The sequence below is a fragment of the Gobio gobio genome (genome assembly GCF_949357685.1).
Source record: "Gobio gobio genome assembly, chromosome: 11".
NCBI lineage: Eukaryota > Metazoa > Chordata > Actinopteri > Cypriniformes > Gobionidae > Gobio > Gobio gobio.
In genome coordinates this window covers 46,986,100-47,012,393 of record NC_137104.1, presented here as the reverse complement: position 1 = coordinate 47,012,393, position 26,294 = coordinate 46,986,100, and the positions used below count along the sequence as shown (strand labels likewise).

The 26,294-nt window shown below is 39.0% G+C and overlaps 1 protein-coding gene across 1 annotated transcript in view; it reads left to right on the top strand.

The window, feature by feature from the left end:
• Positions 1 to 26,294, top strand: part of fam135b (family with sequence similarity 135 member B) — a gene marked incomplete at its 3' end in the record, with an annotated part of 89,063 nt that overhangs the window by 30,255 nt on the left and 32,514 nt on the right. Inside the window, exons 4-7 of the mRNA XM_079830146.1 lie at positions 2,930 to 3,069; positions 12,043 to 12,113; positions 18,474 to 18,647; positions 21,278 to 21,404. Of these exons, the coding sequence (XP_079686272.1) occupies positions 2,930 to 3,069; positions 12,043 to 12,113; positions 18,474 to 18,647; positions 21,278 to 21,404 (512 nt within the window). The remainder of the gene's footprint in view (positions 1 to 2,929; positions 3,070 to 12,042; positions 12,114 to 18,473; positions 18,648 to 21,277; positions 21,405 to 26,294) is intronic.

Genomic DNA, 26,294 nt, shown 5'->3' with positions numbered 1-26,294 from the left:
TGAATAAAAGAAGAGTTCACTCAAATATGAAAAATGTGTCATCTTTTGTTCTAAACGTTGCCAAGGGACTGTTATACTAAAAACGATGGGAGAAAAACTATAGAAATAGCCCATATTTTGCACTGCACATAATATTTTGTCACATATATTGCCACAGCATTTAGTCTTTAAAGGGGTGATTAATTGCCCCTTTTTACAAGATGCAAAATAAGTCTCTGATGTCCCCAGAGTGTGTATGTGAAGTTTTAGCACAAAATATCACACAGATCATTTTTTATAGCATGTTAAAATTGTCACTTTTTGAGGGTGAGCCAAAACATGCCGTTTTTGTGTGTCCCTTTAAATGCAAATGAGCTGCTGCTCACAAGGCGGAGCTTCAAAAGCATGTGTTATGCTGCGTTCACACCAAATGTGAATAGAGCGCCAAAATCGTGTCTACATTGAACATTTTGAATCCATTCGCACAGCGAATTGGACGAGCGTAGAAATCGAGGGCTTGAAGCGAAATAGACGCACGTTCGAGACGCTCCAGGAGAAATATGTCATAAAACACCACTCTGACTCTTTTCATTTTCATTAAAAATATATATTAATCATTAATAGCCACATAAATGTGGTCCAGGCAACTCCTACATTATCTTCACTGCATGTATATTTAAATATCCTTAAAAAATTAAGTTATGAAACTTCTCTTTGCCCTCAGTCAAAACGATTTGGCAGACAACAAATTATAGATTCATGAGAGCAAAGATCGCCCGTTAGATCCACACAAGACGAACCAGGACAGGACATCAGAGCCAGCGGCAAACGTCAGAAGGACTGGCCGAGGAAAGCCTGCTCTCGCCGGGGTTAATGAGCGCTGATCCACTGGAGCTCACAACTCCAAAAACGCAAGATAATTTTTTTTAAATAGGCGCTCTCTTTATAAATAAGCCTCGGATTTGAGCTTTAAACAACTACATTCTCACCTGAAAAAGTCTTAAAACTGCATTTTGTAACAAAATAGTAGTATTTTTAAATTATGCAGGTTTCTCATCACGTCACTTTACCACGTGACCGCAGCGAGCAGGCTCCGGATTGTTTAACGCGGCGCGAATTGACGGCAAAGTTCACATTTTTCAACTCGGGCGCCAGACGTGTGAATTCACAAAAGCACCACTCGCGTGTAATGCGCGTAATTCGCTTCCAATTCACGTCATTCGCGTGAACTGGATGCGCGAATGAGGCGGATTCGCATCCTTCGCGCCGCGCGAAACGCGCCTTCCGCGCTGCGGGACCTCCAGACGCGCGTCAACACGCCTTTACATTCCTTAACATTGAAATCACTCGCGCCAGACGCTCTATTCGCGTTTGGTGTGAACGCGAATAGAGTGTCAAAATCGCTTCTACCGCGTCTAGTTGGACGCTTGAAGGTTTTGAATCCATTCGCGCGTCCACAGCCAATTGGACGTGCGTATAAATCGAGCGCTTGAAGCAAAATAGATGCGCATTCAAGGCGCTCCAGGAGAAATATGTCATAAAACACCACTTTGCCTCTTTTCATTTTCATAAAAAAAATATATTAATCATTAATGGCCACACAAATGTGGTCCAGGCAACTCTTACATTATCTTCACTGCATGTATATTTAAATATCCTTAAAAAATAGCAAGCAGGCTCCTGATTGGTTAACGCGCCGCGAATTGACGGCAAAGTTCAAATTTTTCAACTCGGTCGTCAGACGCGAATTCGCTTTAAACGCGTAAATGCACAAAAAGCACCACTCACGCAAGACGCGCAAGGCGCTCAATTCGCGTCATTCGCGCAAACTGGACGCACTAATGAGGCGGAATCGCGTCCATCGCGCCACGCAAAACGCGTCTATCGCGCCGCAGGACCTCCAGACGTCCTTTCCATTGACTTAACATTGAAATCACTCGCTGCATAGTTGCCAAGTCCGCAAATAACACGCGATATAGTTTGGATTGCCGGTATGGTTCTGTTCTGGGCAAGAGCTCCCTGCCCATCCATGCAGACTAGCATGGATAAGAGCAGGGAGAGAAGCAATAACCCTCCTAAGGGTAAACAGAACAGAACCAACATAATGTATTGCCGATATCATTAATGATGATATTAAATGTACCAAATAATTCAAGAATTTAGTCTGATTCAAGGGGAATTAGAATACCAAATCTGACTGACAAGAGGAGCTGGGGATGGAGGAGGGTAAATGAGCTCTGAAGAAATGCGATAGCTGCTGATAGTACTGAAGGAGCTTATATATGTATGCTGTGATAGACGTCGCATTCCTATAGGTAGACGTGATCAGGTGATGCGAGTTTGACTAACGTGACCTGCCAGAACTGACGCTATACGCTCGATTGTACCTGCCGTTTGTAGTCGTTAAAAAGTGATTTCTCTAAAAGAAAATATCTTCTTCTGAACTTTGAGCGTTGTAACTTTGCAGATGATGTTTATGCTCAAACAGCAACATTACACACTATAATGTAATGTAAAATATTCCACTGCAACATTATTTAACTAACTAAAACACAAAATAAAATAAAGACAAACCATTGTACCGTTTCTGTAATGTGGGGTTTTGTGCTTACTGGGTTTTCCACTTGTTCTCTATCTAATACTTAGAACTTTGAGATTGAGATCCTACAGGCACTGCTCTGACATAAGCACAAGTATTTTCACTAGATTTTTTTTGCTTTTTCTCAATTTCATAGCCCCAAACACACACAAAATCACAGTCCTGCCAAACACTGCCAGAGAACAACTCCCTGAATATGAAGGAAACAACTCTACATGTCTCTTTCTGCTGGGAACCGTCACTGAACGTGCTTTGATGTGCACACAGTGCTGAATCTCGTGAGATGCTTTGATGTGAGCTGCGGAGAAACTAATCTAACTTCTTCCTCTCCGTCTCTCTTCCTTCGGGCAGGCGAGTGCAGTTTCAGCAGTGCGGGGGTTCATGATGGTGGAGTGTTCAGTCGGATCTTTCAGATCCTGTACAGGAATGAGGAGGTGACCCTGGAGGACCGCATGGACTTCAGAGTGCACCTGCTGCTGGACGGGGAGAGGGTGAGTGTCACACTGGGCTGGTACCCAGAAGGTTGTAGGTTCAAATTTGATTCCTACTTCAATCAAAATGCTTCTAACGTAAAAGATGCAGAAGTAAACTGCAAATATTATAGGGTGGAAACATACACTACCATTCAAAAATTCGTTTTTTATGCCATTTATGCATTTATTTGATCAAAAATACAGTGAAACAGTAATATTGTGAAATATTATTTCAATTTAAAATAACATTTCAGGACTTCAGCGTCATTATCCTGAAGAAATCATTCTGATTTGATGCTCAAGAAACGTTATCAATGTTGAAAACATTATATTTGTGTAGAATGTAATATTTTTGTAAACACCCTGATACATTTTCTCCCTCAGGATTCTCATGAAAGTTCAAAAGAAAATTTATTTGAAATAGAAACAAAGTATCAATTTAAACAGAAAATAAAAATAAGAATCTTTCTGTCCTCAAAAACCTTTGAATGGTAGTGTATCTGACTTAAACGCAATAAGTGATTTCTGAGAAATGCTGATGAAAGCATTGATGTGTGGGGGGGCAATCAGCAGTAGGGGGCATGTCAACTCATGATAGGGGAGGAGAGTCTGAGCCAATCAGTGGTAGGGGGCATGTCTACTCATGATTGGGGAGGGGAGAGTGAGCCAATCAGCAGTAGCGGGCATGTCCACTCATGATAGGGGAGGAGAGTGTGAGCCAATCAGCGGTAGGGGGCGTGTCCACTCATGATGGGGGAGGGGAGAGTGAGCCAATCAGCAGTAGCGGGCGTGTCCACTCATGATAGGGGAGGAGAGTGTGAGCCAATCAGCGGTAGGGGGCGTGTCCACTCATGATGGGGGAGGGGAGAGTGAGCCAATCAGCAGTAGCGGGCGTGTCCACTCATGATAGGGGAGGAGAGTGTGAGCCAATCAGCGGTAGGGGGCGTGTCCACTCATAATGGGGGAGGGGAGAGTGAGCCAATCAGCAGTAGGGGGCGTGTCCACTCATGATGGGGGAGGGGAGAGTGAGCCAATCAGCAGTAGCGGGCGTGTCCACTCATGATAGGGGAGGAGAGTGTGAGCCAATCAGCGGTAGGGGGCGTGTTCACTCATAATGGGGAAGGGGAGAGTGAGCCAATCAGCAGTAGGGGGCGTGTCCACTCATGATGGGGGAGGGGAGAGTGAGCCAATCAGCAGTAGCGGGCGTGTCCACTCATGATAGGGAAGGAGAGTGTGAGCCAATCAGCAGTAGGGGGCGTGTCCACTCATGATGGGGGAGGGGAGAGTGAGCCAATCAGCAGTAGCGGGCGTGTCCACTCATGATAGGGGAGGAGAGTGTAAGCCAATCAGCGGTAGGGGGCGTGTCCACTCATAATGGGGGAGGGGAGAGTGAGCCAATCAGCAGTAGGGGACATGTCCACTCATGATGGGGGAGGGGTGAGTGAGCCAATCAGCAGTAGGGGACATGTCCACTCATGATGGGGGAGGGGTGAGTGAGCCAATCAGCAGTAGGGGACATGTCCACTCATGATGGGGGAGGGGTGAGTGAGCCAATCAGCAGTAGGGGGCATGTCCACTCGTGATAGGGGGAGGGGAGAGTGAGCCAATCAGCAGTAGGGGGCGTGTCCACTTATGATGGGGGAGGGGAGACGGAGCCAATCAGTAGTAGGGGGCGTGTCCACTCATGATGGGAGAGAGAGTGAGCAAGAGGGAGATAGCTGAGGGACATTACAAAAGAGAAAATATCAGAGAAATATCACTGGAAAAATAATGGTTATGATCAGGCAAGAGCTTTAGGACCCGTGGTAATAATAGAAAAGCTCTCCAGCGTTTGAGAGATGTAAGCTGGAAGGCCTGAAAACAGACGCTGAGCTGACATTGGTTTTGCTATGTTTCACAGAACCAAGATACGCTGTTGTTGTAATGTTAGCTATAGTAACAGGCCAGTTTTGAGTGTCATTGTTTGTCTGGAGCTGCTGCAAACAACCAACTCTTGTTTTTAAATTATCTTGTGAACTGTATTGTTGATCTTCCTTGTTGTTCGTCATCTTCGCTTTATTTTTCGTGAAGCATTATTTCTCTTTGCTTCAGCTATGGTAAAGAAGCATTGTGTTTGTGTATTTTAGGGCTTTAGCAATGAAGAGAGGGGCGTGTGTGTTTGGGCTGATTTCAAATATCAACAGTAGCCACGTTTACATGCGCACTTTTTTGTCTTTCCGATTAAAATCATTCCGATTGAAAGATTCGGTGGACTGTTTACATGAGACGTTATCTAAACCGATCTGGTGTTTACATGTGCTGACTTTCTGTAGGAATCATTTTGTGACATGCGCACACAGTTTGTCTGCCGCCTCAGATTCGTTACGTATCGTGGATCAATAGTTCTGTGTTGGTAATTTTTATATTTATTTATTTTTCTGTGGGCGGACATGCAGTAGTTTAACCTAATTTATGTCCTATACAATGGCTATTTCAACAGCTGTGAATGATGAAAACGGAATCAAAAATGAATTCAATTCATTTATTTTGAAAAACACAAAATTAACAATAAAATGCACTCAAATTATTAATAAAAACATAGGATATACGGTGAAACATGAATGAAGCATTCAAGACGTGCTCCGCATCATTACTAGTAGTAAACATATATATTTCAGATGATTAAGGAACGATACCATAATCACAAAGGTATAAATATTAACAAAAGTAATTAAAGTAGACTGTGGGTAATGTTACTTAACCAATTTGAAGCAGTTGTTTAATTTTTTTTATTTTTATACTTAACTAACGAGAAACAGAGAGCAGCTTGAATGTTCCCCGTTGAAATGGCAGCTCTCAACGGCCACCAGGACTTATAGTTTTATAAAAGCTATTTATTATTTGTCGTGAAGTGTAAGAATCACCTCAGAAAAATAAATTATTCTGTCAGGCGCAGTTAAAGCCTAGGACAAACGCTGTAAAGATGAGATGGTGTAGCCAGGCTATGTCTGTGTCATTATTCCAACATCATGTTCATAACATGTTACGAAATAAAAAGTTTAATACCTCAGAAAAATGAACTTTCCTCTCGTCAACATTAGCGTGGTGTGAGCGCGTGCTCTTCAGTTGAGGAGGCGCGCGCTGTATATCACGTCACAGAAAGACGTACACTCAAAGTAATCGGATCAGGTCGTTTACATGGTGGAATTTTTCGTTTGATCGGTTCATGAAAAGGTTTATCCCACCCCTCTCAAACCGATTACAATTTCATTCGGTTTGGCCATTTTTATTCCGATTGAGGTGTTTATATGGAGTATTTTTATTCGGATTGGACTTTTAAACCGATTACAGTGCTCCATGTAAACGTACCTAGTGTCTCACAATTGCTTACTGCACCTGTAATCATGTTTTCCTGGTGTGTACCAGACAGAACATGATATATTTGTTCATGTAAGTTGTTACAAAAATGTGTTACATTATATTGCCTTTTATTTATTATCATTGATGAAATGCCAGTCCAATATCAGTATGACCAACAATGTTCCGGATCAAAAACAAAAATACTTTTCATGGGGTGTACTTACTTTTTCACAGTACTGTATTAGATTATTACACTATATTACATTCAAATAGCATGACTAATTGTACCCTGCTGATACACCAGCTCATTTAAGATGTTATGAAATGTGTGGAATGGGTAAAATAGAGACAGATAGAGGCAGGGAGTTGTGGGTAGGAGAGTGTCTTATCAGATTTCTATGGCCATCTTTCTTATTAACCTTGAAGCAGTTATCTGTGCCCGCTCTCCTCCCTACCTCACTCCATCTCACTCTCTGTCTCTCTCCCTCAGATAAGAAGCCTAAAAATAGCTTTCCATTTCCCCAGAGCGTGAGTTTAATCAATCGGTGTATCAATAAGCACTGTTTGTTTGCAAAGATCGGCGGAGTGAACAAGTTCATCAGAATGGGCTGGAACCTGTTGCTAAAGGAGATCTGTGGGAATAGCACATGCTAAAATCATGTTTTCATTCGAAGGGTCTGTCATTAAATATGTGTGCACATGTGAGAGCACATAAAATCCACGTGGTTCTGTTCACGCACACCTGTGGTCACATAAAGATTCTACGCATGGGAAACAGCATTGTTACATATGAGACACAAGAGTATGTGAAAATACAAACAAACCAATAGAGAAATATAGTAAGAATACTACAGTTTTGACGGTAAAAGAAATATTGAGTATTTTAATATTATTAATATTTATGTATCATTTTATTTGACTAAACAACTGTAAAATTACAATAGTCTTTGCTTTCAAATGTTAAACCATAGAGCTTTAAAACTACAGGGGAACCTTTTTTTTTCAATTTTGTTGACAACAGATTAATAAACAACTCATTACAAATTCAGGAAGATTGTTGCGTTTTCAAATGCACATTATTCACAGTTTTCACGTGACGTCACACGCTTATAGAAACGCCCACCTGGAGGGCAAAACAAGTCTTTCCTCGGTTGCCCGCCAGTAATTTTTACCAGGTTTGTAGTATTAATGCAGTAAGACAGTGATATTAAAAGACCAAATTCAATATACACCTTATTAATGATGCATACTTTACACAGGAAAGCAGTCGAACAACACAAGGTTTCTCGTTAAGCGTTTTTTTCACCCATCGAAACCCATTATAAACAAAACGTGTTCATATTCTGGGCTTATCTGCTCACCTGTATATAGTATAGACTACATCATAATAAAGGTGTAAACTGAATTTGATCTTTTAATATCACTATTTTAGTACATTACGGCACTTTAAGGGTGGGTTGCACAAATAAGGATTCTTTAGCCTGTCGTCAGTTCACACTTCGTCTGCTGCTTGATCAGCTCTATAATTCTAACGGCTTTACTGCGTAATCAATCTGTTTAAAATTAAGTGGTGCAACAACTCGATTTAAAATAAAACCCATATCAACAAATCCTAGATTAGTGTTAAACTTTGCTTAAAGCTACACTGTGTGATATTTTCCCCCATCTAGTGGTGAACTTGTATATGACCATCCAGTGAATTCTAGTTTCTGTTCCTCTCAATTCCGATTTCGTTTTAACTCCTACGGTGGCCGATTTAGTCCAAGATTAACATGGCTTCCAGTTCGACCTCGTCCACATTCGACACGGTGCCATCGAGTGTTAAAACGCGAAAGGCGAAGCTTGAATTTACGGGTATGTCCCTCTTTGGCTAATATACTTTCAAGATGGAGGGGCAACATGGCGACCCGCATTCGAACCCCTTACCCGTATGTATTTTCAATGGCATATTATAAACTTACGAGAATACTTTATTACTTGAAAGAAGTAAATATACATTAATGAGCACGTATATTTTTGAAAGAACTAAGTGTTTTTAGCTTAGAATAAACTAAAAAGTTACACAGTGTAGCTTTAATTGAAACCTTTTTGGTGCAACCCACCCTAAAGTGTTTTTCACATTAAATGTTTTAGAACGTCCTGTTGTTTTTAGTGATTGAAATGCTGCACCATGCGCTGTATGTGGACCATAAGAGCCCAAAATTTGACAGGCTTGTGCTGCAGTTCTATGGAGTCTATGGCGGTTTTGCCCTCCAAAGCTCCACAACGGTCTCGCGACTGAAAACTAAGAATAAAGGTTGAAACCGATAAAAAGGGTTAATGCTAGTGATAATAATAATACACCACTAATGATGAAACTATAGAATTTAATTTAAATTATAACTTTCCTCATCAGTAGTGCAAGGCGTTTTACGCGAACGCATACAGACGACAACGTCAAAAAGATCCCCGTTCACACGGATCCACGAAAACAACTAAAAACGGTGTATAGAGGGTATGAATCAATGTCACTTTCCCGCCGGAACACGCCCCCCTCAGCCGGACTGAGTGGCAGAAGAGCTGCTGCATGACTGGAAATCGCGAGTAAAACAAACTATTTTCAGTTGAAACTAAAGGTTTTACTCTATATAGTGTTCCTTACAACTTAACAAAGATCCAGTGATCCATTGATATTGACATGCAGCCAGGAATCGTGTTTTCCTGACATTAATATGAGCCTGATTTCGATACATAACTGTTTATCACTGTCAGTCATCACAATTTTCGAGAGTGAATCCCGCATGTACATGTGGATGTGCCATGTATTGAAGCATGTATATGGCCGCTTGTCAAGAACAAAAGTTTTATTCAAATTCTGATTATAGGCCTGACAGCGTGCAACTTTGAACTCAGCACTAGACAAAAACTGGAGCGGTGAGTGGATTCTAACTTCAGCACCTGTGATTGGCCATTGCGTTCAAGAAATCAACAAACATGCCTGTGATTGGCTACAATTGTCACCGAAGTGAAAACACGTTGGAAATTGAGTCATTTGACGAGTGCAAATATGGATAGGCACTGGATCTTTTGCCAACTCTTTTTCACTAATAATATGATATTATTACGAAGAAAACAGATCCTAGACCAGCAGTTATGGGCAGCTTTTCCCTCTTTACCGTGTGTTTTTCGCGGCATTCAAGCTGAAAACCAATGCTGCCGCCCAGACCAGTAGTTGGCAATGTCACTTTGTAAAGAAAAACTAGCGCCTATAAACATAATATGCATGTGCATGACATCAGCATTTTTCACAAATTCATGTTTTTGTGGTTTACACTTAGATTATAAGTGTATCGTTTTCAAAAACGTTGAAACCCGTTTTTTGAAAGCTTGCGTTTTCAGGCCCCCAAAACGTGTAAATGAAAAACACAAAACATACAAGTTTTCCATTTTTAGTTGAAAACTGTGTAAACGGACCCTTAATTTAATTGAATTACACAACAACAATGTGCTTACTGACATAATCGCATAAAATGGCCAAAATTCATGTGGTTCTGTCTACTCACATTAAAGGGTAAACCCCAAAACTATTTTTTTTGACAAATGTAATTGTTTCAATGCTGTTCGTTTACCTCTGCCTGTTCAGATTTGCATTGCTGTCCTTCAAACACGTGTCGTAAGTGTATGTTTATTGTGTATTCTGACACCTTTCAATCAGAACCAGCAATAAGTTGAGCTACAGTAGATCGTCTTTTTGATCAGACCACATGGGTCAGCCTTCGCTCCCCACGTGAATCAATGAGCCTTGGCCACCCATGACCCTGTCGCCGGTTCACCACTGTTCCTTCCTTGGACCACTTTTGATAGATACTGACCGGGAACACCCCACAAGAGCTGCAGTTTTGGAGATGCTCTGACCCAGTCGTCTAGCAATCACAATTTGGCCCTTGTCAAACTCGCTCAAATCCCTACGCTTGCCATTTTTTACTGCTTCTAACACATCAACCTTGAGGACAAAATGTTCCCTTGCTGCCTAATATATCCCACCCACTAACAGGTGCTGTGATGAAGAGATAATCAGTGTTATTCACTTCACCTGTCAGTGGTCGTAATGTTATGTCTGATCGGTGTATGACTGCATGTTAAATGCTCCAATTGACCTATCGGTAAGCCCCGCCCCCCTTAGTTACTGTTGCTAACTCGGACAAACAAACGGAGTTGCTATATCTTACAATGTACAGCTGTCAGTGTGAAAACCGTATCCCAAGATGTTTTTGGACACAGAATGTAGCGTATACCCCGTCCGAATGATGGCCAAACTTTACTGATGGTTTATGAAGTTTATTACATCGTTTTTCACTCAAAAAATCATCGTAAGAGCTGAACAAACAAAGCATAAATGCGCCTTAACATCTCATTCACAAACTCTCTCGCTCTAGCCCTCTCTCCGTGACATTACCATTAACATACACAGCAAATTACACAAAAACACTCACAGTAAACAAACATATACACAGACCTTATGCTTTTCGGGGGTGCAGTTAATAACTGTTGAACTTTGTATCTGCAAAACAACTCCGATAAACTGCGTGCGAGCTTTCCCTTTCACTAACTTACCCGTAGACTATAATACCCATCAAAATAGGAGTCCTCCTTATAAGACAGATAATGCAAACCTTTAAACATATCTAAACTCACAGAAATAAAATGGGACTAAAATAAATATGGTGAGAGATTAATTTGGAAGCGATGGTTTACGTATCTCAATGCAAACGGGAGAAGCCTCTTGTTACGATCGCAGATGATAACATCCAGGATCAACACTGTTAATGTCCCGCAGGGTAAGATTACATAAATTCACATTTAATCAGTTTAATATGGAGAGATGCACTGAAATGTAGACCTTCGTGTTTCTGACCTAACGTTACACCATTGCATGAGAACAGTTAGTAATAGTTAGTCGGTTTGTACGTTAGCAGGGAATTACTAACTTTAATAGTAACTTAATTAGAGTATGACAACCAGAAAATCCTCTCAGTACCTCAGACACGACGTTTACCATTTTTGTAGAATAAACACCATCAAACCGATGACTTTGTTTGACGGATTTTCCAATGTTGTTTGACGGATTTTCCAATGTTTCTCTATGGCGCTGAAACCTAAAGATGTCCGAGTTCCGGTCCCAGCGCAACTGATACTCAACTGCCATTGGCTCATCGGCGTTCGATGGGAGAGGCTTACCGATAGGTCAATATTGAATGCTCCAAGAAACACGTGATGAATAAAACCTCACATCACGTGAGGTTTGGTGTGCTAGGATGTGTATACATTTTTTGCTAGTTGGATGATAAAGCATTGATGGAAGGTCCAGCCATATCTAGGAATCAAGAGATCAAAATGCATCCACTCAACACCGCAAACACAAAGCAACAGCTCATTGTTCATTGACTAATAGTTCATTGATGGTACATTACTGTTATGTTTAACAAAAGATTGATAACAAAGAGTCATCTTGCGTTTAACTCTATTTACATTACATTTACATTTGCTGTACATGCATTCAGTGTGTAAACTGAGCTAACAGCATGCGCAGGAAAGCTGTAGAAAAGATTGAGTTTTGTTTTTGAAACCTGCAGTTATTTTTGACTGACAGGTGTGGTGATGTGTCTCTCTCAGGTGGAGGAAGCCATGAGTGAGGTGGACGTCCAGCTCAAACTAGATCTGCACTTCACTGACAATGAACAGCAGTGAGTCTCTCTCCCTTACTCTTTCCACCTTTTTCTCCCTCTGCATCATCACCACCACCTGTGTTCAGAATAGCATGCTATTTTTGCTGTATCCTTCAGTATACTCTGCACTGTATGTGGATCTTCAGTATTCAGGGAATGACCCACTACTTTGCATAAATGTTTAGTATACTTGCAGAGCATACTGAACTGGGTACTGTATCCCACAGTGAAATGCACTTGATCTTCTGTACAGAGTGATGAATTAAAATGAAGCAGTATCAACCATGATTTTTTAAATTGCAGACTACATTACAGTTAAAAAATGTGATCAAAATACAGTACAATACTGTTTTCTATTTGAATATGTTTTAGAATGTAATTTACTCCTGTGATGTAAAGCTGAATTTTCAGCATCATCACATCACATGATCCTTCAGAAATCATTTGAATATGCTGACTTGCTGCTCTAGAAACATTTCTGATTATTATTAATGTTGAAAAGTTGCTGCTTATATACTTATTATTATATATTAGCCTACTGGGTCACACTTTTTTAAGGTGTCGTAGTGACACATTACATGATGTACTTACTATAGCAATAACAGTAAATTGTGCATAACTACGCAAGTAACTAACCCTAAACCAAACCCAAACCGTAACTCTATAGTACGTACATGTAGTTGATATTACTCAGTACTTATTTGAGTAAGTACAATGTAACGTCACCTTTAAATAAAGTGTAATTGCCTACTGCATATGGTAGTACATACTATTTATTGCCTACTATTTTTGAAAGTAGTTTGTCAAAAACAAAAACAAAAACATTATGAAATCTATCCAATTTTGAATAATAATATCTTTCCATTTGCCAGTCCAATGCATCAGAGTCAACAAAGAGATGTTCAAAATCACAACTGATATTATTTCATCCATCACATTGAAAAAGGGAGATCAAATCAAGCGCATTGTTCTGTGTGGAATACTGTCTCCCACAATGGACTCGATTCAGTACATTTAGTAAGTCATATTGTTACACTAAACATACAGAAGGTGAAAACATCTGAATTAAACATGCAACATGAGAAAAATGTAGCATTCATTTTGAAACATTTGCATACTATTTCACATAATTTTTTTTTTAAAAATAGGCTCAATTTCCAACTCCCCTAGAGTTAAACAGTTGAGTTTTACCGTTTTCGAATCCATTCAGCCGACCTCTGGGTCTGGCAGTAGCACTTTTCACATAGCTTAGCATAGATAATTGAATCTGATTAGACCGTTAGCATCTGGCTCAAAAATGACCAAAGAGTTTAAGACTTGACTCTCCTGTAGTTACATCGTGTACTAAGATATGGCTAGGAACTATACTCTCATTCCTGCATAATAATCAAGCGGCAACCTCCCGCAGTTTCTCTTGAAGCCAATACGAAAGTGACTTAAACTGCAATTCATCGACTGGCCGCTAGAGACAGGCTCCAGAAGGGAGCAGAATTTCCCGCCTCCACGTCCCGCCTTTTTGCCCATTTTCTGTTATCCGGGAGTGACGCGCTGCCAAGATTGCAACGGCCATCTCGTCCATACTTTGCGCTTCAAAACTGCTCATCAGAATCCTATGGGTGACGTAGCAGGGAATTGAAGATCTTATTTATATTTGTTTAGCGGAGAGGTGTAAGGTAAGACAACATTTTTTTTATTTATTATTTTGTTTACTAGTTAAGATTGTATAGCCCGTTTCGTTTGTGAGCACCGTCGCGAGCACAAGAACAAAAGTTTTATTCAAATTCTGATTATAGGCCTGACAGGGAATTGAAGATCGGATTTATATTAGTTTAGCGGAGAGGTGTAAGGTAAGACAACATGTTTTTTTTAAATTATTTTGTTTATTAGTTTAGATTGTATAGCCCGTTTCGTTTGTGAGCACAGTCGCGAGCTGCGCACACTATCAGCCTGACTCAGCTTGACAAAAATGCATTTTTACTGTGGTGGTGATAGTAAACATTTAAACTAACATTGAGATATGCTTGAAGTGTTTTATATCTATACATTTTAATATAGTCAAGACAAGTCAAGTGTTGATTTGAGAGGCTAAATTGATCAAACGTGGTAAACTCACTGTCAGCCAGCGGCCGCTTGGTCGTTAGCCTACTTTAAAAAAACAAAAACTTTAATTTAACAAACAAAAATTGCTCCAAACTGTTTTTCTAAATTAACTTAATAAATAAACTAAACGAAATATAACTACTTTGACATTACAAACAAAGCTGAACTATTTTTATGGCTGAAACAGCGTGTAAGGAGTGTTATGCTATCGAGTCCTATTCATTTTAAATATTGTGGTTATCGACAATACCGGTATATTGCCACACCCTAAATTAACACGATGTCGATATTTCGTGCTTTGAATATCACGGTTATCGCCAATACCGGTATATCGCGACACCCCTAGTTCAAATATATATACGGATCAGGACCTGCACCAATGTAAATATCTTCTGAATCGTCTCTCACAAATGTCTCCATGGTTACAAGTAGGGATGCACCGATACCGATACCAATACTCGGGTCTCGGTCCGATACTGTTGCAAAGTACTCGTACTTGTACTCGTAAAACTACCCCGATACAACCGCACCCGATACCACTTTATGGCAACGCATCTTCGGATGCGGAGCCACGCGGTACATAATTCGGCGTGCACACCCGCACACCGCGGCGCCAAGTGTAAAGGGGTCTCGCGCTCTCAAAGCGCACAACAGCCATAGTTTGGCGTCAATTTTCCCGCGCACACCCGAGCGCTAGTGCGGACGCGGCGAGTATAAACCAAGCTTAACCGCTCGTGAGGCAGATACCTCTCGTTAGTGACTGCCGAAAGTGAAAGGCTGTTTAGTAGGGATGTGCGCAATGACTAGCCTTACCCCGGTAGTATAACAAGCCTAAGCAAGCTTAATTGTTATACTAGTTTGACATGACATGGAAGAAAATGGAAAAGTTTTGTGAAAGCTTTCAAAATCCTCCTTCATCCGAGTGGAGTTTATCTGAAGCCTCCGCGAGCACCAGAGAAAACCAACGCGCATGCAAAACTAAATGATTGAGGTAAAATTAAATGATTTTGTTTTGCTGCAGATATACACTTTTCAAAATAATATATTAATTTCAAGATATAACATTAACACAACATTAATTGAAACATAGCCTTTGTAAAAAATATATATTTAAAGCAAAACCTTAAATACAAAAAAATGTAAACGACTAGTATTTTCCAAGTCGTCTTGCAACAGCACTAACGTTTAATCGACTAGTCTCACACATCCTTAGCTCAGTGTCACACAGTGTAGATGAAAACAGAAACAGGCTCATAGCTGATAATGCAGAGAAGCTTCTTTTCATCTCCAAAAAGGGCTCCAAAGTAGGCGCTGCGTAATATCATTGCGCCGCTGCACTCATGGTACGGCAGCAAAATTCCTTGATTATTACGCAGGAATGAGAGTATAGTTCCTAGCCATATCGGCCTAGAAAATCGCAACTTTTCATTTTCCATCGGTCTGAGTACACGATGTAACTACAGAAGAGTCAAGTTTTAATAGGAAAAATACTCTTTGAAGAAACTCTTTGGTCATTTTTGAACGAGATGCTGTAAAACTCAACTGTTTAAATCTAGGGGATTTGGAAAATATTTTCAAAAAAAGTGGAGTGTTCCTTTAAATGTAGTATATAATGCACAATATGCAAGTATTCCATTCCAAACACAGCCATTGTCTCCCTCTTTTCTCTTTTCTGTAATTCTGTATTCTCTCTGTCTGTATTTAAGGAGCTGCAGTGAAAGTAAGGAAGAGTCTCGGCCTGGCACTGTGTGTGTGTGTATTAATCAAGAACATTAAGAGCAACCACACCGATGGCCCTAAGCTTAAAATACTCTCTCTCACACACACACTCCTATCTCAAAGCTGCTCAAATGAGAGCAATTACTTGAGCCTCTTACCTGCAGCGAGCCCCAGAGCTCAGAGCGGCAGCAGCGGTCGGCCCCCGTGGCCCCTGAGCTCTGCAGGGACGTCAGCGAGACGAGCTCATTAACTACCCTACCTGTCCATCTCCCTCTCCTCCTCATGCTCTCTCTCCATCTCATGAGTTTTCTGTTTTCAGGTCTTTTTCTCCTGCTCTTTTTGTCTGGCTACCGCATCCTAATATAGTTGTTACTTTTGCAGATTTGAGCCAATTACATCTATCAATTAGCATACAGTTTGGATTGGCGGTATGGTTGCCTTTCAGTCGACGTACGTCTCCATTCCCTCCTTCAGGGAACGAGGGTTACATACGTAACCGAGGCATTCTCTTCTGAGCAAGAACTTGCGCATCCATGCAGACTAGCTTGGATAAGAGCAGGGAGAGCAGCAATAACCCCCCTTAAGGCCTGTTCACACCGGGACGATTTTTGCGTGCGTTTATCGCCAACGTTTTACGCCTCGTGACTAAACAATGGCCGCGAATGTGAGTGTGCACACCGATGCGTAAAATGCCAGGCGTAAAAGCGTCATTAAAAAAAAAAAACGCCTCGGGTTCGTTTTTTTATTTTGACGCGGCGCGTTAAAAAATGGCCGACCAATGAGATCAACGCTTTTGTTCACGTGCCTGGAGCTGCTGAAGTGACATTAAAACACGACTTGGTGGCGCTCAAGGACAGAACGGTCTTGCCGAGCACACATTGATACGAAGAAGAGGTAGTAATTAGACAAAGAAGAAAATGAGCTGATAATGCTGCCTGCCAGTTAGCAAAAAGTGTGTGAATGGTTTTGGCCATAGACATAATATATCTGTGGTTTTGGCAAGCACGTAAATACTGTCTCTCTTCTTCTGTCTGACAAGCGAGTGTCAGAAGCGTAAAGTGCCGCAGCACCACCTTGTGTACCGGGAGCGCTATCTACTGAATGTGCATGTTCACTCGGCGCATCGCCAGTGAAAATAGCTTGGGTGTGAAAACTCAAGACGCGCCGAAAAACGTCACGAAAAACGCTGGCGATTAGCGCGCGCGATATTCGTCCCGGTGTGTACAGGCCTTAAGTGTAAACAAAACGGAACCAACAGATATAATTAGATTCAAAGGGGAATCAGAATGCCGAATCCTGACTGCACAAGAGGAGGAGCTGGGGATGGAGGAGGGTAAATGTTGTCTGGCCATCACCAGACCAAGCTCAATTTAAGATTGAACATTGGTCTGGGGAGTCTGCTCTGTATTTTCTACTGCACAAGAGGCGTGAAAAACAAGCATAATTCAAATGACTCTGTACGCAATTGGATAGTCCTTCAACCAATCAGACCATAAGAGGCGTGATAAACGAGCATAAATTAAATGACTCTGTACGCAATTTGATAGTCCTTCAACCAATCAGACCACAAGAGGAGTGAGGGCAAGACGACCCATCGCTTCTCTATCCGTCATCGTGTTAAACCCGCCAATAGCGCGCCAGGTGGAGAAGCCAGTCTGTGTTTGGTTCCAGCAAAAGTGTAACTGAAGTGTAACGGAAATGAATGTACAGGTTTCCAGACTGAGCGGCAGGGCCAAATCAGATCGCCGGCAGATCAGACTGGTCTAGGGTAAATGACCTCCAGAGAAATATGTATGCTGTAATAGGCGTCATATTCCTATAAGTAGGCGTGGATCAGCTGACAGTCAGCTGATATGAGCTTGATTGACATGAACTGCCAGATTTAAACAGGAGTTTTTCTCCTTTTATTGAATTGCGTATTGTATTATTATGTGTTTTAGGATTACAGAAAGTGACTGTAAACTTTACGGAAAATGTCCAAGAAGAAAAGTAGGGGATTCTAAAAATAAAATACAATTCTATCGATTTAAAATATTATATATATATATATATATATATATATATATATATATATATATATATATATATATCTTGATTTCACTACAATTTGTTATATTCATACTACTTAATAAAAATATATATTTTAAGATATTTTCCTGAAAATATAATAATGTGAATAATAATAATACCGTACACTTATTATTTAAAATAATTATAAATGTAGGCTAATAATAAAACATATAATAACTTGATAAAATAATTATATAATAATATTTTTTTTTACAAGTACAGATAAAAAAAAATACTTTTTGCTGCGTATATGTAGTTTTTAGATGGATGAGAGAAAATTTCAACGCGAAATTACACATAATATTATTATCTTGCTTTTCCGGTTTCCAAAGCATTCAAGGTACACATTTACTTTTTATCAGTTCGTGCTTTCCCTGGAATCGAACCCATGACCTTGGCATTGCATGCATCATACTGTTTGAGCTACAGGAAAGCTTTAGATGTTTATGTAGATTGAGATGTTATTTTGTCCATGTGTTTGTGTTTTAGGTTGGCGGATATCTCTTCAGTGCCTCTGATTAGCAGCAGGATGTTGGGTTTGCACTTCCATCCGCACCAAGGCCTACACCACCACCTGCCCGTCATGTTTGACTACTTCCACCTGTCCGTCATCTCCGTCTCGATACACGCCTCCCTGGTGGCACTGCACCAACCACTGATCAGGTGATCTCACACAACTCCGCCCCAACAGTTCTCAGCCAATCACTAAAGCCGCGTTTTCACCGCAGGAACTTTCCCCAGGAACTAGGGACTTTGGGGTGGTACTCAGGCTGAATCCGAAATCGCCCCCTATACCAATAGTAGGTCACTATTTGAGGGGACAGCCATTTGTAGCGGTGTCCGAAACCATAGTGGACATTATTGAGTGCACTCATTCAGTCCCACATTGCACCGCAATAACGAGTGTACAGCCGATGGACACTCAACGGCTGTCCGACTTCACACACTCGTTTTCATTCACTCCTTCAAGTGAACTATATTAGTGGACTAATGTAGGGAATAGTGAATGAAGGTTTAGGGGGCGATTTCAGATTCAGCCTTGTGTGTTTCGACCACAGGGACCAGGGTGTAAATGAAGTTCCGGGTAAATATTTCCCCCTGCTCGCGAGTTAGTACTTTTTCAAAGTTCAGGAACTTTCGGGGGTGGGACTTGGGCGCTGAACATGCTGATTGGTTGAGATCACGCAGCATTTTGATTGGTCATAAATTTATTTGCAAAGGACGAAATACAGTAGGAACTTTAAAGTCGACGTGCACAGTCCTACGTCACCGGACTAATCTTCACAGTACTTTAGACCGCAATAGAAACGCAGACAGCAGCAGGTCTGGGGGAAAAAGAGTTCCTGGGACAAATTGTTCCGGGTAATTTCGGTGGAAACGGGGCTTAACTTAGGGCACCAACTACCAGGCCTTCACCATTTATGTTGTTGCTTTTCAAAAGCATTGTGTATAAATTCGATTGTTTTTTGACAAGGACATCATTAAAGGGTTAGTTCACCCAAAAATGAAAATTCTGTCATTAATTACTTACCCTCATGTTGTTCGACACCCGTAAGACCTCCGTTCATCTTCAGAACAGAAATGAAGATATTTTAGTTGAAATCTGATGGCTCTGAAAGGCCTCCATTGGCACAATGGCACGGTTCACTCTCAAGACCCTTAAAAGGTACTAAAGACATTGTTACAAAGTCCATCTCACTACAGTGGTTCTAAAATAAGTTTATAAATCGGCGAGAATAGTTTTTGTGGGCAAAAAACCCTAAATAACGACTTACATAATTTTTATTTAATTCAAATCAAATTATTTAATTTAATTTGAGATACTTTCATCATTAAGGCAATAATAAAATAAGTATTATTTAATGGAACTGAACTGAATTACATAGTAAAAACAATATAAAAAAATTATTACAATTTAAAATAATTGTTTGCTATTTTAATATAGTTTAAATATATTTTTTAATTATTAATATAATTATATATGTATTAAAATTCTCTTATTATTACAATTTAAAATAAATGTTTACTATTTGAATAGATTTTTTTTCAATTCTCATATTTGTATAGCGCTTTTTTACAATATATATAAATGCTGAGGAGTTACCATGTAAGTACACTGTAATTCAACATTAGTCCTGCCAGTAGTTTCAGTGTAATCCAAACTGGTAACTGCAGTATTGGATTCCATGTGAAATTGGAACAACTTGTTTAAATACATATTGTTGTTACAAAATGTAGTTACATAATTCCTGTTACACGTGTACTTACTGAAGTGAAAAAAGTGTTGTTACCAATGTACTGTTACACATTTGTACTTACGCATACCATTCCGTGAGTTGTTACATATGTGTAGGTACACAAATATTACAGCTGTAGATACTATGTACCAGTGTGTACTTACGCTGTAGTTACATACTATGTACACATGTAGTTACCATGTAAGTTCACAGGTATTAGGGCCACTTAATATAAAGTGGGACCAAAATTTCAAAGCAGAAAATGCATGCGTCAAAGGTACAATTTAGAGTGATCTGTTATCAGAGGTGATTGTGTTCGAGTTATATATTTTAGAAATGTACATATACAAATCATGCAGTTAGCTAACAATGTATTAATTTAAGGCAGAAACAATGAGCTCATTTCAGTAAAGAATACATGTTGTTAACAAGTGATTAGGATTATAAAATGTAATTTATTCATGTGATGGCAATGCAGGTTTTTCAGCAGCCATTACTCTTGTCGTTGATATTTTATTTTATAATATTTGACATTTTTTAAATATCTTATTTTACTTTATTATTTAATTTGAGATGCTTTCATCATTAGGGATATAAGGCAAGTATTATTTATGGCCAGCTTGTTTAGTTTAAAGGTAAATCCTGTGTAAAGTTTGTTGGATCTGAACCTCCTGTTCGTAGGAGGTGTTACTGACAGGATGTGATCTATTTTCACTGCTGTGGATCTGTTCCTTAAAACTGAGCTTTTAAAGTGCTAGATCTTTCCCTGAACCCTCCTGAAAGCAAAGCTGTCAAATCCAAAGTGTGTGTATTGTGTAATGGATGTCAGAGAACAGAAGCTTCATTAGTGTAAAATATTCTCAAGATTGACATTTACAAACTAATCAGATATGTGGGTTTATGTGTTTATATGGCCTTGTTTTCAGACAGGCAAGCAGTGTGAATAATCTTGTGAGCGGTCCCTCCCCGAGAGCCCTTACGTTGATTCAATTGGTAACAGCTGCACACATTGATAACGCTACAGGTACTTACATTCTGTCATTTGTCTTCCTCTAGTTTTGCGCGCAGTGGTAGGGGGACGTGGCTGGGGAGAGGATCTCCAGAGAGCGAAGCTCCGCCCTCTGCGATGTCAGTGGAGAATCTGATGTTTGGGGCGGGTTACTGCAAACCTGTTCCAACAGAGGTAACCACATACATCAAACCTGATCGAGAAGACTCATTTTACACATGCGCATAATCATGTGTTTAATTTAATCTGTTGATCTCTACTGAACTCTTAAATCCAACCCTGTGATCTGACTTAACTGCATTGAAACTGGGATTTTAGATTAGTTTAAGTCCCTTTGAATTTGTCAGAAAAGGAAAACTGCCGCAGAGATTGATCATTACATTTTCTTTTATTTGAATTAATATGCACTGATCAAGCACAATAGAAGGAATGTAAATCAGGAAAGAAAACCCTGCTGCTATGTCGTGTGAATAGCATAAATCTCTCAAACAATTCTTACAGGATGCATATTTTCTGTATGCATGGGAAATCCATGACCTATTATATTTGCCAAAATGTCCAATGCAATGCAACTTTACCTTCCATTTTTAAAGGTGTCATGAACTGGCTTTTTAAAAAAAATGAATACTGTTGTCTGAGGTCAACTTATTATGTTTGCGTGGTTTTTACATTCAAAAACATCATAATGAATAAGTAATAGGCTATTTTCTACCCTGGTTTTGAGCCTCTCTCCTGGAACGCTTGGTTTTTATGGGCGTGCCGCACTGAAGACTTGGAAGTAAACGCCCACTGCTATGATTGGATAACAGTTTTGCATAATAAGGAGTTTCGGCTCCCCCGTCAGTACATGTGGGGAATTGTTTTGAAAATTTCCAATGTGGCGAAACGGCAACCGGAATCCGCCCACAGGGCTCGCAAAATGTCTTTGTCAAAGAAACACAATTATTTATCTCTCATATTTATTTTTTATCACTTGGCCCGCCCGATCGGTGGATATATCCGCGAACCGCGCATCACTAACACACACACACAAGCCAAGCACGTGCATCAGCAAAATTTCACTGCAGACAAATCAGCATGTCCAAAACTTTTGCAACATAATCTGTAGATATCAAACGATGTAAAAATGCAATACTAAAACATATAAAAAACATGTTTGACTCATATAAGTGTGTTACACCATTCATGTCGGATCAAATATAGAAGTCACAGCATTGTGTTTTAATCTCAATCTATCTGCAAATCCAGTCTCGACCTATATCTTGTTTACAATCGATTTCGCGGTGAAATGACGTGAACAAACGTGCAATGTCTTACGCACGTGAGCTGGAACTTCATTAAAAATAAAGTTCAACCACACATTCCTAATATTAGAATCCGAAGGAAGCTTATGCAGCTTCCACAACCAGGCACAGCGCAATATCTTGCTTATATCTTCGGCATGTTTATTGCTCGGTAGTGCAATCAGTTTAGCTCCACGAGTCGGTGGGCGGGCTTGAGGCGGTGTTTCACCACACGATGACGTCAAGGGTTGGCATATTCAGAGATCGAGCGTTTGCTGGGCCTGGTGTCAATAAACGCTTTTCTTTGACTAACAAGGACGTTTTCAGCTCCGAAACTTGCAGGATATTCTTATTTCACGATGAACTTTTATTTATCAAAGGCTGAATGAAAAGTTGATTTCTCAATTCATGACTCCTTTAATATGAGTGAATTGAAGGTATCCTAACAATATGTAATGTGAAATAAAGGGGGTATTTTGTCATTTTTAAAACTTTTTTCTAGCCTGCCAAAACATTTGAAAAATTGGACATTTGACAACCTTTTTTTATTTTATAAATAGGCAGTGTGCAATGCATATGCATATTATGCAGTATGCTATTCCAAGTATTTCCAAATAATAACTGCTTCAATTGGCTCTACTTGAAATACAGACCTTCATCCAGAGCCATTTAGAGTTAAACAGCCTAAGTAATTTGACCTCTCTGTCTCTGACCAGAAGCTGAGGACAAAGTAGCCCTGCATTTTTTTTTTCTGATTGGAAGAATGGAGAGGTTTCTCTTGCCTGTGGAGATTTCCATTTAGGCAGGAAATCGTAACGAGGTCTCTCGTCTCCGTATGGGTCCTCCGTTTACACCCCCCCTGCAGGGCACTTTATTAAGTGCAGTGTTACGCTGGAGGGAGGCCGCGTTTGATCATCATAACGAGCCCAGCTTTAACAGCCTCAAACATGAGGAGCAAGCATCTCTCTCTCTCTCTCTCTCTCTTCTTTCTATAAGCGCTTTCTATAAGCCTCCTCAGCACTTTTACTTTACAATGAAGGATATGTGAGGCTTTTCCTCTGTAACATACTCTTTTCTCATATATATGCCACAAGATTAGATCTTTAAGCTGATGGGGTGATGAGTTGATATTTTTGTCTTTTGCTAAATGTGTTTGGTCACATAAAGTAATGGTTCATTAATCATCTACTCACCTTTATGTTGTTCCAACCCAGCTTTCTTTCATCTGTAGAATACAAAAGAGACAGTTTGTAGTGTAATTGTCAGGTCCCCCCAATAATAGGATTAATTAGAGATGTCAAACTTCTAAAATCATGCAAAAATAGCACACACACACAAAAAAACTAATTACACTTTATTTAAATGGTCAACTTTAGACATTCTACTACATCCTCAGCTCAATTTTTTTCTGTAGAAAGACAAACAATAATAGTGATGAAAGCCAAATTATTAGATGCCATTGATGTATACTTTACGGAGTGCCAAATTACAGGGGGGTAAAAATGACTTTAGAAAAATGGCAGCATCATTGACTTTAGCAATCTTTGTTGCATTATGCCAACAGTGACAGTTAAAACATGGGGAAAAAGCTATTCTTGTGGGGGTTTTTTGCCCCAAGTTTGCATGCCTGTAACTCAAGAAGTATTACAGATATCTTAATATCTTTTTAGATTGTGATTCTTAACAAACTTTCCTTTTGGTTTCTTCATTTTAAAGGTCCTCTATGGTTCAGTCCCAGAGATATGGAGATGTATGCAGCTCCATCAGTGTTAATTTCGTTGACGAATCATTTTCGTCATAATTTTTGTCAACAACCTTTTTTCACAGACGATAACTAAATGACAAAAACTATGACACAAATAAAAACGAGACGAAAATGTTAGGGAGGGACGATTAGGGAAGAGATCCAGTCAGAACTGATATCCTGTGTAACAGATGCACACATTTGATTTGAACGTGCCAGAGCAGTTCACAATCAATGAATAACGCACATTTATGCCTGGCAATTGTTTATGAAATAATGCTGATGAATAATGACAATGCTTACTTGAGGATGTTTATATAGTAATATGATTTAGACGGTTGTAACAATGCATATTTTATCTCCTGAACTTGAATGAGCTCCTGCAACTGCAATAGTAAAGCGCATACGTTTCAAAATAAGAGTCCCGGTGTATTTCGAGCTTGTTTATAATTAAAAGTCATGCATTAAATACACTGATCTATATAAATGATTTATATAGATCAGTGATTATATATTAATTTATATATATATATATATATATATATATATATATATATATATATATATATATATATATATATATATATATATATATATATATATATATATATATATATATATATATATATATATATATATATATATATATATATATATAAAATACTGTATTTAATTTAATTCCCATTTAATTCATAGTCAGGAGGAAAGACCAGTATTTGACACATATTTAATAAAGTATCAGGATTATAATAGTTAACTAAAACCATTTAAAAAAATCTTCATTACTTGAAATTAAATAAATGTTCACTAAAATAAAAATAATAAAATAATCAAACTTATTTGAAGCTTTAGCTTAACCTGATATGGCCTACTAAATAAAACAGAAATACAAAGTTATAAAAACTATATAGATGTTTTTAAAAAACAAACCACAAAGTGAATTGAGCTCTATTTCGTGTATTTTTAATGACAAAAACAAAATGATGTCAAAATGTCAGTTCAAGTGACAGTCGGTTATGTAATGCCTAATTGCTTAATGTATTACACTTTAACTAAACTCATTAGATTTTAGGAGACTAAATCTACTGCCTAAAAACAATTCAGGCGACTAAAATATGACTAAAACTAAATGGCATTTTAGTCAAAAAACTATGAATAAAACTAAATGAAAATTTGCTGTCAAAATTAACACTGAACTCCATAAGTAAATTGGTAAATTTCAGAGGTCAGAAACCAAGTGTGGGTCATTTTGCACACAGCTGATCCTTTTTATATTTAAACAGGAATATATGAAGCACAAATAATGTTGAAACTAGAAATGTATCTCGTTTTTTTTCCTATCACCTCAATTGCATAGAAAATGCCATACTCCTTGAGTTACAGGCATTCAAACTTGAGATAAAAACTGCTTTTTCCCATTTTTGAACTGTTACTGTTGGCATATAATGCAACAAAGATTGCTAAAGTCAACAGATTTTACTAATAGACCTACCAATATCTGTGTAAAAATAAAATAATGATGCTGCCATCTTTCTAAAGTCATTTTTACACCCCTCTAATTTGGCTCCAAATCTCAGGTGAAAATTGTCACATTGACCGCCCTCTACAATACTTATATATATATACACACACACACACACACACACATTTGTGACATTTAAAATTTTGGCTTTCATTACTATTTATGTTTGTCTTTCAACAGAAAAAAACATGAACAAAATAAAAAAAAATCGAGTGTTCGAGTTGACATGTATTTCAAATTACTTATAGTTAATAGTAAACCATCTAAAGTGAACCATACAAATAAAGTGTTAACAAAAAGTATCATAAAAGTCATACGGCTTATATTACAAGACTTCTGAATTATATAATAGCTCTGTGTGAGAACTAAAACTTCAGTGAACAACCTAAAATTACATTTTAGATTGTTTTATTATTCTTTCTGTTAATGGCTGCAATTGAACAAAGTCAGTGAGTTGCACTAGATCAAACTGATTCCTACATGTAATAGCCTATATAGTGCACAGACTTGCATGA